We start from the raw sequence: 13,212 nt of genomic DNA on the forward strand, positions 1-13,212 counted from the left end.
ATAATCATAAATTGCTAAATAGTTGATATATAATATGATTGATATATTGATGATTGCGAAAATACAGTTTTCTTCCGATCGGCGGCCTCCATTCTTACTTACCAGTGTTAACTTTTTATGTCGAACATAGAGAACCAACGGAAACCACTTGGAACCGTTCTTCATTATGATTAGGACTACACTACAAGACCCACGGACTATTTGATGGTTCAAAGACCCCTTATTGTTTGAAAATAAGTAAATATTTAATCTACGTACTAAATACCTACTTTATCAGTATAAGTATAGATTTTGAGATACAAATAAAAAGACAATGGAGGATGGGAAGTACCCAGCCAATATCTGTTATCCTCCCAACTACTGATATCGCTCCAAAGAGATTTCTAGAGAACATCAAATAAGAAGCAAAATACGGTACTTACTGCTCGCGACGTACAGATATGTCAGAAAATTTGTAAGAGATACTATAGCATATCAGGATACATCGAGCTCGATAACACGGAAAGAGCTTTTCCAGAACTCAATCCCTTCAATGTCATAGAGATTTGGGATGAGTGAATTTTCGCCTAAGAGGTAGTGATCGACAGCTGTGTAACTCAACTTTGGATAATAATAAATCATAAAACTTAACCAAAAAATAATTTCCACCTTATCAATATTGTCAGATATTTTTGAAAAAACAAAAAAAAAAAATAATCTTTGGATTGTAACGAATTTTAGTCAAGACTTATTTTAAAAAGAACAGGTTGTTCTGACAGCTTGTTTATCTCTAACTGTCACTTCACTTGCCACTTGCCTGCAACTACGAGTGTCAATGTCAAGTCAATTTAAGTTTGTCAAAATAAACAAAAAGGGTGTGGATAGTGAGTAATTTGTAATTTATGTGTAAAAACTTAAGTACATTATAACATTTTTTTTAAGCAGCTCATCATGAGGGAAGAAGAAAAGAATAATTATCCAAAAGCCTCCAGTAAGTAGTATTGTTTCATAATTATTAAATAAAACATTGTAGAATTTGTAGCACCTGTTAATCAATTGTAAGCAAACCACACATTCCAGTGAAATATCTAATTATATTGAAATAGATAATTTGCAATTGACCTACAAAACGTTCGCTTTATATTATTGATTATTTCCATAGAAATAAAACCTTTTTTTCAGATTATTTGGTAAATGGATCCCTCATGACATACATTGGAGGAGTTTTCCTTATGATTGCGTTTTGTAGGTAAGTGATTTAAAAAATGTACATTAGAGAGAATATTTTTGTATAAATAGATACATATTTTGGGTCCATTTCTTTCTGATATGTGTCTAGGGTTTTGTATCTTTTACATTATTTTCTCAGATCTTCACTTTTCGATTTAGATCATTTGGTATAGTTTTTGATTATTTTCTATTTAGGTCTGTTCTGTGTTTAATTCTGTGTCTTTTGAGAAATTAATAAATTTCAGTGTTTATGTCTTATGCTTGTTATTGTGCCTTCTATATTCTTTTGAGATCTGGCTACAATCCTAATGATTTCTACCTTTGTACTACTGAAGAGCTTAATGATATGTAGCTAAATTGACTCTTAGATAATGATTTCTTTGTGCTGTGTTGTATGTTATTATATAGAGTTTAATGTCAAACCATGATACACTCACTATTGATATTACTATTTAAACAATATTAAAAACTAAAGAGCAGAAGTTAAAAAATGAATTACATATTCCTGCAAACAAAAGTTTATTGAAAAATGATAATTTACACCAACATAATTATTAAATTAAATAGCTACAGTTAATACATGTTGAAATTTTTAAACTGAAAATAAAAGTCCTTTGTTTATAATACATATTGAAATGTCATTGAAACAATTTCTAAGTCAAATTGGTAATAAGAAGCAAGAAGAATTTAAAAGCACTTTATCATATGTTGTACTATCACAAAAATACTTTGTTACACAATGTATTTCACTAAACTTAACTTTGTTCTTATTTTTCTGTTATATACCAAGATAAATTTTACATAGTACAAGTATGTTATGAAATGATTGAAATTATGCTGTGGTGTTGGTGAGAGAATGCCTGGGTTGAGATGTGGTTATACACATGCTGAAATGCCACTCCAATTCAATAATTTATAGGAAAGCAAAGCTGCCAATGTTTTTAATGGCTGTAATGAACTTTAACCTATTTTCCTACAGTGGGTTATAATTTCAGAAATAAACCATTTTTTTCCATATATTTATGAAGAAAATGCTTAATAAAAATATAAAACAATAAAACTGAAAGATGTATTACCCTTTAAATAAGAGTTCTGAAAACAATAAACCTTACTGACCTACTTCTTAGTAAACATTAATACTTGTTTTTCTAATGAATTTGAAAGCTGGTCAGATATGAGGAAGAAACATTTTATGACAAGGAGAGCTTGTAAAAACCTAGGTTTTACTAGGTTTTATACTGAGACAAGGACTATTGATGGCAAACATGATATCGAAGATATAAGTTTTATAAGATTCCTGGGATTAGACCATGACTTCCAACAACAACTGTTTGGCATAATAATTATTATGGAATATACCACAACATAATGATATTATTCTCTTCAGAGCGGTATAGCCAGAGCAGTGGCTATACTGCTCTGAAGAGACCTAAAGAGGTTGAAATACGTATAAGCGGCTTGTCGCTGCCCTGTATTGAAACAAAAATCTAATACCGTCATTACCTTTTATTACTTTACTCCGCTTGGAGTACTAGAAACTGAATTCACTACGAATTTTGACCATGATGAACGGCATGTGGAATGCAATTTTTAGATTCCCTTGCCGAGTAATTTATCAAGCTGTTTGCTTTGCAAGTTTTAGAAGACACAGTGGTAAAAATTTGAATTCGGTTTCGCCAGGTAGAAGTCGTTTGATTTTTCTTTTTGAATATATGACAATTTATAAAAAATATTACTCTTAATTAGTTTTTAAATATGCTATTTTTTTTAGTCCATACTGGGTAAAATCCTATGATGATACTTTCTCAGAGTTCAAGCACATGGGACTATGGGAATATTGCTTTGATGGTTTCCGCTATCCATACTACCAATTTGACCACCTCTTTGATGGCTGTCACCATGTATTTAGTCAAGAATTTTATGTTATTAGAGAATGGTTACTACCTGGATGGTTAATGACAGTTCAAGCTTTTGTTACCATGTCCTTTCTGTTAAGTTTTGGAGCACAAGTTGTTATGGCTCTTCAATTAACAAGGTGGCCTCTGCATTTTATTTTACAAAGGGAATACATATTGTCATTTATTAATTTTGTTTGTGTAGCAACTGTAAGTAAGTATCTAAAAAAATTCTATACTAAATACATAAGATATTAAATTGTCAAATGTCTGTATATCTCTGTACTCTCAGGTATTATTCTTTAATTATTTGCATATAAGTTTAAGATCTTAAAATCATTCATAACTAAAATTTGAATATGCTTCAACTGAAAAAGTTGTGAAAAGTTCACGAAAAATTTTAGAACAAAATACTTATCAAAGTTTTATATTTTTGAGCTATTTTTAAGCCTTTCATCCTGTATATTGGATAGTATCAGATTTGCAATAAAAATTGGTAAAGCTAAATTGACCACTAGTAAATTAAAAAGTTGCTTGTACCAGTAGTAGATAACTTAAAAATTCAATTGACAACAATATATATGTACATGCTATATCATTTTTATCTTGTTTATATTTAACATTTTTTAAGAATCTTGTCCAGACTGGTTGATACATCCAAAACATGTAATTTGAATTGCAATTATTGGGACATATTGCTACAATTTATTAGATATACTGCATTTGAAGTGATACATTTAATAAGGAGACTTAGCTGTGATCAAACACTAGTGTATAAAAATATATTTAGCAAACTGTAGGTATATTTTATTAAGAACTTGTACTGTAACCATGTCTAAACTCCCATTTTTTGTTGTTATAATGCATTTTACAAAAGACACTGGTATATACTATTGATGAAATACATATAAAAGGGACATCTATGATAATGATAACTAGTCCTTTTTAAGACTAGTAACATTTAAGACTAAATAAACAAATCTGATACATATTTATGTATCAGACTAAATAAAGTATTTATGTAAACTAATTATAAAGAGGAAAAGAATAAAGAATATAATTCATGTTAGCTAGTAACAGAGATAATAATAGCTGTCTTCAGTAATGGAGAGGCAGAATAAGAAGAATCTTAAGGGAAATTATTATTAGTTAGATGATCTATGACACTATAGTTTTATATAACTTTAGTTATTATATGACTTTAATTATAATAAAAATCTAAACAATTATTTATTTTTCTCATATTCTATATCTTTTTAGCTGTCTTCATGTTTCTCGCTGTTGTTATTTTTGGAGGTTCATATGTTCGTAGGGATTGGCTGATGTATCCCAATTTCAATTATCTTTGTTGGTCATATGGTATGGCATGCATTTCCCTATTGTTCCATGGTGTAGCAGCTTACTATATGTACAAAGAGTCAAAATTTAGTTACGAAAGACGAAGAGAATCGAAAAATCTGATTATGCAAATGCAACCGAATCCACAACACAGATTGGGATGGAATGTTCCAACATATTCACATTAAATCAATATATTTGTTGATTTAATGTAATGCATTTTGGTTAGAAAACAGGGAAATGAATGTGTATTAGGTTTTTTGAATCTCATACTATACTATCAGACATATACTAAATGGCATGGTATTTCTTGATAATAATAAATAAATATCAAATATGATTTAAATAAGTGTAACATCTGGTTTTCCACTAAAAACTCTTAAATAGAAACCTACACATAACTACTACATAAATATATCTTAAATTTTATTAATATGTTATCCAAAAGGTACTTCACTATCACAAATCTCTATGTATTTCCATAGGTTCACCTGTCCTACAGATCAATAATCTAGTATATAGTCTATTCATATTAACATTTTTTAGTCTATTGTTTTTAAGTTTAAAATACTTTTTTTCATCTGTTTAGAAATTAATTAAAATCAACTTTCACATTATGTGTGAATAAGTGAAATTTAAATCTCCTCTTTTTTCTTTTTGCAGTTCAAATTTCAAGTGAGTGGTATGGATCTTTTATCTCTCATCAAGTGCATCATTTTTCAAATGCATGTGTTGCACATTGTATATTACCATTACTAAATTAAACTAACTTTGACTTAACCCATAGAATATTATCCCAAAGTTAAAAGTTGTTTGAATTTAGTTTTATCATCATATTAACCTGTTAGTCGAAATTGGATTTACAAAACTGTGAGTTATGACTTTCGACTTCTAATATACACACATCAATTGGTCGATTTATTAGTGTGTCATTAGTCATAATATTTATTAGACCTTCCACATTGAGCAGGACTTATTGCGTTATGTCAGAAGGATTGAGTGGTTTGGTTTATTATATTTTTTTCCCTAAATAGTCATTACTATTATTCCTGAACTTGACTTCATTTCTTTTCAAAAACTTCATTTTTCATTTGACTCAATTTAATTTTTTCAAAAATATACCTTTTGGATTTAAAATGCGAAATTTTTTCATAACTATTGATTGCTATATTTATAAGTATCCAAAAGTACTTCTCCCCATACCAGTAATTAATCTATCTTATAAATTCATATTTGAAATTTTTGTGTAGTATATTTTTTATGTTAGCAAAAAAAGTAATGCTCGTTTCTTTATTTGGTATCTTGTTTTTTAATAACTATAATGAGTATACATGTTAATCAAACATACACTTTTCCCTCTTTTCTAACATTTTTTTTATAAATTTATTTTTTTATATACATATTATATTGAGTATATTTTAGACTTTTTTGTTAGAATCTCAAATAAGTGAGAACTTATTATATGAAGCAATGAACAAAGTACTGTACCGTAAAGGTATTATAGTTTTTTATAAGGTATTATTTTTTTTGATCATTTAGTCAAATTTGAGACTAGCTTAAAAATATTATGAAGTGCCTTTTGATTACCATAATTTTTTATAGGCGTAACTAGTTAAAATGTTTTGGTAAAAGGAAGTTTGCAACGAATAAACACAATTTTATTGCTTATTACTAACATTTATATATATATTTCAGCACAAAAACGATTTTTGCCACAATTAGGATTTAAACGGACAAACCACTCCAGAGGCCTTGTATGCCTCTGCAGTGTTCTTTAAGAACTTCAAAGTGCTAGAGTGATATTGAAGTAATTTTAATATGTGTAATAAAGCATACATTTCTTTCTTTACTTCATTTAGTGTAACTTATTTAACCAGCGGTCTTAAAGAGAACTGTTTATTGCTTGTTATTTATTTTTATGCATTCGAAATAATTTTGTAATATATTTTACAAATAAGTTTGCGTTTTTAAAGCACCTTTAGTCGGTTTTGGTACTAAATTTTTCGTTTTATACTGTTTTGTTAGTTAAACATATCATTTTTCATATAACATAAACATATGATATATAAAAAACATACCTAATATATAAGAAAATATAATATATAAAACATATACAGATTGAACGAATTTAAAACGGAACATACAATTTAATATATGTCTGTTTGAACTGCATTTGAAATAGTGGACCAATATAAAACTTGGACAAAAATAAATCCATACCCGGTGATAGACATTGTATAAAATATCGTTCAACTATCTGTCTCCTTTAAAGGAAAGAGGAGCTTGCCTAATAGTCGGAGAGGTAGAGCCGAAATTTTGAACTGATCAGTAATAAGACATTTCTCTATTGGAATATATTCATTGTAACTGGGTTAAGACTTTGCCTTACAGGCGGACGCCCCTCGTGGTACAGGGGGTGGCTATACAGGGATGAAGTTGTAATTTTTTTCGGAAAAATTAACGATTGATAATATGGCTGAAAATTTGCCCAGAGTAAGATCTTGGTATAACTAGACGAAATCCCAAAGGGCGGACGCGAGAGTGGATACATAAGGGGTGGTGGACAGGGGTGAAATTGCAATTTTTTGGGGAAAAATTAACAATAAGTAATATGTCCGCCATTTTCATGGCTCATTATTTAGCCCCTAAAAACTCTAAATCGAAAAGAGCGGACAGCTGGGTTGGTACAGAGAGCCATAAAACGGGATCAAATGTACCACTTACCTGCGCATTTTAGGTCTCGGTAACAATTTTCAAACTGATTTTATTATGATATTTTTATACCGATTGATCTGAAAATTTGTATGCTCACTTCTGTTACTATTCTGAAAAGCTTCAAGTAGAGTTTTCCTCAAAATTTTCCAAAAACATTTCCGTAAATGAAAATTTTCGTAATTTTTTGAGGTAAAATCTAATTTGTAGAATCCTTTCGATTTTCTGTCAGTTATACCATGATTTTTTTCCAAAAATTTTCAAACGATTTTTCTGATAAGAAAAAAAAATTTAGAAAAACTTTTCTAAAACATTTGATAAAACTCTACGTCATCGTCTGAATCTTTTATAGAATATTTTGTAGTTTTAAAATGATATTATGATAATGTTCTTTTTTTCAAACTAAAGTCATATTTACTTTACAAATCACATTTTTTTCTTAAATATACCTCTGGGCAAATTTTCAGCCATATTATCGATCGTTAATTTTTCCCAAAAAAATGACAACTTCATCCCTGTATAGCCACCCCCTGTACCACGAGGGGCGTCCGCCTGTAAGGCAAAGTCTTAACCCAGTTACAATGAATATATTCCAATAGAGAAATGTCATATTACTGATCAGTTCAAAATTTCGGATCTATCTCTTGGACTATAAGGAAGCGATAAGTGGTTTGACAGCATAATAACTGCTTGTGTAGTCTAGTTTTTTCCGTGATTCTAGGCAACCTATTTGGGTGGAGTTTTGACTTGTTCTTGAAAGAATTCAGAATCCAGCAGCCCGCTGAAGTATTGGATTTTTATAATATCATTATTTGACAACCTTTTGTTGGCCAACCACCTAGAGCGGAGTTGAGCCGAAATACATTGATTTCGTATGTTCCGTTTTAAATTCGTTCAATCTGTATGTGTAATAAACAAGGGCAATATTTATTTAAACGTTACACACTTCTTTTGGCCATTTTATTTAGAACGTGACGTCTTATATAAAGATATTTAATAATAAATTTTCTGTTTATGATATAAGGATTATCACTCAAATTAAACAATAAATAGGCAGCTATATGTTGTAAACGAAGTAAATGTAAAGTAGGCTAATGCAATAAATAAGTCTAATAATGACGTATTAAATGTATTTATTATTAAATATCTTAATAATACATTAAAGAGATATTGTCAAGTTAAATAATAATAACTTATAGATTATGAGATTATTATAACTTAAAGATGGATATGTATTGTTCTGAAGCTATTTTTGTGTGGCATCTTAATATAATTTACTATTTTTATTAGGAAAAAGTCACAATTTTATTATTAAACTAAACAAATATTGTTTGTTATTTTTATTTATTGATTTACTAATAGTGGTAATAATTATTAATAATAGACACTATTAGTAAGTCAATGACATGTCAATGATACATTATTTATGTTTTAAAATAACATACATGTAAAATCAGAATATGGTGTTTATTGAGGGTAAACTAAATGCAAGACCAAATAATTACCATGTCGCGATAGTGTCGCGAGGTTGTTTCCTGTTTTTAATTTTAATGTCATCATTTTATGTGGTTGTCTTTTTAAAGACAAATCACATGATGTGATTTTTCTGGCGGGTATTTTTAAGTTAAAGTTGATTTCATGTAATCAAATAATCTTCTACTAAAGTTGCCCCAGGAAAACAAATCAAAAATATTGACAATATGAATGAGTCAGATAAAATTAAATTATTAGATGAATTTTTTTACCAAGTAAAAAAAAAACAAAATTCGTTTAGTTTATTAATGTTTTTCATTTTAAGAACGATTTCCGAAGTAGAAATCGAAACGTCATAATAGATTTATTTTAAAGTAAAGTTGTGGCTTATTCCCAATATAAATAGTAAATTTAGATATAATATAGTGATTTAAAACTTAAATACAGCTATATAAAAAGTTTAAATATCTTGATGGTAGCTTTGTTAAACAATATATGATCACTATCAGTGAGCCCGGTGTTAGCCCTTCCAGTTAAGAGCACCGAATTTCCCGGCATTTTCTGTCACTCCGTCTATCCAACTGAGTTTTGTTTTTCAACACCGTTTTCTCGTATCTACCGGTTGCGCAGTTGTTCTTCTCATATTTGATTCTAATGCTCGTATAATGAAGATGGCTTTGTTTGTTTATAGTAATATCTTTTTCATCGAACTTGTGTATGTTCCGTTTTCATAAACCACTCCAAAGATTTTTATTGTAGCTTTCCTTTGAAGATAGGTAGAGATAATTTATTGTTACTTTGCTACAAAATGCTATTGTGCTGCATAATGAGCTGAGGAATTTCGTATTACGTAGCCTATGTCCGAAGTATTCTAATTTGCTTTTTTAAATAGTGTGTATAATTTTTGTTTGTTTAGTTGGTTTGATAAAATTGTGTTTGGGACTCTGTTGATCGACGAAATTCGCGGCATACGCCGGTAGCTCTACATTTCTAAGACTTCTAGTTTCCAATTGCATATATATATATATATATATATATATATATATATATATATATATATGTGGAACTAAACCACAATTAGTTTAATGGGAATTAGATGCTACATTTGTCTTGACGTTTCGATTTCCAATCCAGAAATCGTTTCCAAGAAATTCTGAAATAAAAATATTTATTTCAGAATTGAACGAGAACTCAATAAGATTCTAAATATTTTTTTTATTGCACAAGGAAAGTACAACAGGAACAAGAGTATATTAATCCGACTATAGACCCAAAACCAAACTTATACAATAGTTAGTAGTTATACATATATACACATACACACACATATATATATATACATATATATATACATATATATATATATATATATATATATATATATATATATATATATATATATATATATATATATATATATATCAGTATACGTTAAATAAAGTCAATATTTCCATTTTACAGCAAAAGTTTGTAATTTCAAATAAATTCAGTCAATGAAAAAAAGAAAGTTTTATTTTATTAAAAATGTTGTATTTAAAACATCCTTTATAAAAAGGTATTATTATTTAAAAAGAACCATTTTCGGACTGAAAAAGTTCACCATCAGTGCTGTTACCAGGTATACATGAGTGATACCCCTAAATATGTGGGTAAAACCCTTTAAATGATATTAAATTTGTTATTATATTACATCGTTGCTGATACATTTATATAAGTTTTAAAGAGATTTACTTCATGCCATGTTAAAGTTTAACATTTTAACATCTTACAAATTTTTCAGCAACAAAATATTTAAAGGGTTTTTACTCACATATTTAGTGGCTTCACTCATGTATATCTGGTAACAGCACTGATGATGGACTTCCTATTTCGGAAACGTTCTGTGATGTAGCCTCAAAGGGTTCTTTTAAATAAATATATCTTTTTATAAAGGATTTGTTAAATAAAAAAAATTGTGATTCATGGTACACAGTAGATTACAGGAAATTAATTTTCCTCGTGGATTTTACTTTATTGTATGACAATATTTTTTTTTACACTTTTGCGTGCATTGCATAGACAATAGAAATTATAGTACAAGTATGAATCGACTCATCTGTACTGCTACCGCTACTACTTTATTTCAATGTCGTTATCACCATGCCGTTTTGTTTCCTGTATCTATGACCAATTCAGACATTTAGTTACCATAGGGTTTGAAAATGTATTGTTTTACATTGTTATATTTTTGGGTTTAGAAGTAGGACAATCGTACTTGACGGTTATATTATTTTGTCATATCTATATTACCAAGTGTAGTTGTTTAAATAACTTATAGCATAGTAAAGGTAGCATATACATAAATATATGCTAGAATTTCGACTTATCACCCTTTCGTACAACTTTTCTGTTTCAATATATAAGCATTTTTACAATAGGCACTAAACGAAGTGTTTTTTACACTGCATTTTAATTCTATAATATTTAATTTGTTCTATCAATTACTAGAATATACAACAGAATTTTTATTTATGTATAAGCTCCTCTGCCGATATTCTTTATAAAAGATCTGATTGTAAATCTGTTATAATACTATATTTATAAAAAATAGTAGTTCCAAATGAAAATTTCTTGTATTTACTTAGACAAGTGTATTATATCTATCCGTCCAATTTATTTGTTATATATTTTTTACAATTTTGTATACACTATTCACAGATAATAAAAATATCTTAAAAAAAAGGAAATTTTACTTTTATTTATACATACTTGTGAGTGCGCGTTTGTCACGTATGTCGGTTTGCCGAGAAGCTACCATTCTTAAACATAACGTCGCAGAGTAAAAATCATTTATTATAATATTGGTACAATCTGTGACATAATTTTAAAACATAAGGGTTTAAGTGCACAAAATCGTAATATCGTTGCAATGTATTGAAATTTATGACTTTGGAAGTATAACGTGCAAAGGTATCAATTCCTTTTTCAAAAATACGGAAAAGGGTTACAAAAGCGGTTGGTTTAAGCAAGGTTATAGTTAAAAACATTGTTAAGCAAAGAAATACTGTTGAAGAAGGAAGCAAAAACATACCTGGATCTTAATCCAATGAAGTTTGTTTGGGCGTCAGTCTTTTGCAATTAAAAATTTTTGAACTGTTTGCCCTTGTGTCGTGTAAATGTATAATTTTTAATGTTTATGACATTCTCAATATATTGTTGGATAGGCCAAATTTGACGAAATGCCCTTGATGATGCTCTAGGAGCGAAAGTACTTGGGCAAGATTTAATAAATAAACTGTGCTCGATATCTGCCTTTTATTTGATTAAAGTTCATTTATTCGAGCATTCAACCTTATATCACATATCGACGTCGGAAAGGCAGGACCCACGTAACTGACAAATTTGCAAAAAATGAGTTATTTAGGTTTTCGTTTTAGAATAATTAGCGGCATCTATTAACCAGCGGTTAATGCTGGAAAAATTTCCGGAAGGCCTTAAATTACAGAAAACGGTACCTCGTAACTTTTTCCAGCCATTTTGTGGACGCAGTACCTCGTAATTATCAGTTTGGCTATGCTAAAGTAAACAAGTTGATTGTGTGCATCCCAATAATTGCTTTTCTAAGCTTATTTATCAATATATATTGGCTTAAGACTGATAATATTTTACAAGTAAGTATCATTAATTAATTTAGACAAGTGTTTTCATTTTATTTTAATCTTATAACTTATAAACGTAATTTATAATTATACATGTTTATTTATAACGTCGTTCTGTCCGTGTAGTACCTCGTAAGTAATTGTGGCAACAACAAATTGATTTTTTTTAGTTTAATGGATAGGTTGTTATTTGGTATTAAATAATAATATAGTGTTCATTAATGTCTGGAGTAGCAGTAACTAATATTTCTAGGATCAATAAATCAATTTATTTTCATAAAAATATTTACACGGTTTGCTTTGAGAAGTCTTAGTACCTATTATTTTTTATTTTATATTTAGCCGATTTTATAATTGAATACTTTAAAGTTTGCTTTAATTCCAAAATGGCTTTAATGATAAAATTGGTCGTTCAAGCAGCTTTAAAAGTAAAGCGAATTTTAGTTGAAGTTTGTTAACTTTAAATCAACATTTTGTTTCGGGCCAGAATTTATCTAGTATTCAGATACTATTAACGTACAGGCAGAGGCATGTCAAATCGTACGAAATTACTTGTCGAGTTAGACAGAAAAGAGGCTAAGAAGCAAGAAAATGACCAACATTGGAACAATGTGAGAACACCGCCATCGTCCCCTTCCGAACACCTTAAACCGACTACTCCAATTAATATTTTTGATGATGCGCTTACCCCTGAAGATGTTGAAGAGTTGATTAACAAAGCAGAAATAGTTTTCGATGAATGTTCGAGTTCCCATGATATAAATAACAGGAGTGAAGTATACGTAAATTTAGGACAGCAGACATTGCCTCAAGTTGACGATAGCAGCATTTACGACAATCCAACTAGTGAAGTTATGTCCCAAGTTGCAGAACAAAATTTCTATCTGGACATTGGGTTGGCTCTTTAAAATTTAGAAGCTATAGAAGATGGATCTCACCTTGAGGAA

At 29.1% G+C, this 13,212-nt stretch overlaps 2 protein-coding genes across 3 annotated transcripts in view; one reads left to right on the forward strand and one right to left on the reverse strand.

The window, feature by feature from the left end:
• LOC140447677 (uncharacterized) overlaps positions 1-13,212 on the reverse strand; it is a 665,708-nt gene that overhangs the window by 61,370 nt on the left and 591,126 nt on the right. The window lies entirely within an intron of this gene.
• On the forward strand, positions 773-6,841 carry pck (Claudin superfamily protein pickel). Of its 2 annotated transcripts, none has more exons than XM_072540473.1 (5): positions 773-863; positions 925-970; positions 1,162-1,228; positions 2,981-3,318; positions 4,365-6,840. In XM_072540473.1, the coding sequence occupies exons 2-5, from the start codon at positions 931-933 to the stop codon at positions 4,628-4,630; spliced, it is 711 nt and encodes a 236-aa protein (XP_072396574.1). In that variant the 5' UTR covers positions 773-863; positions 925-930; the 3' UTR covers positions 4,631-6,840. The 2 variants fall into 2 exon arrangements, with proteins under 2 accessions (XP_072396574.1, XP_072396575.1); XM_072540474.1 differs by having other exon boundaries at positions 821-863; positions 922-970; positions 4,365-6,841.

The sequence above is a fragment of the Diabrotica undecimpunctata genome, chromosome 8 (genome assembly GCF_040954645.1).
Source record: "Diabrotica undecimpunctata isolate CICGRU chromosome 8, icDiaUnde3, whole genome shotgun sequence".
Taxonomy (NCBI): domain Eukaryota; kingdom Metazoa; phylum Arthropoda; class Insecta; order Coleoptera; family Chrysomelidae; genus Diabrotica; species Diabrotica undecimpunctata.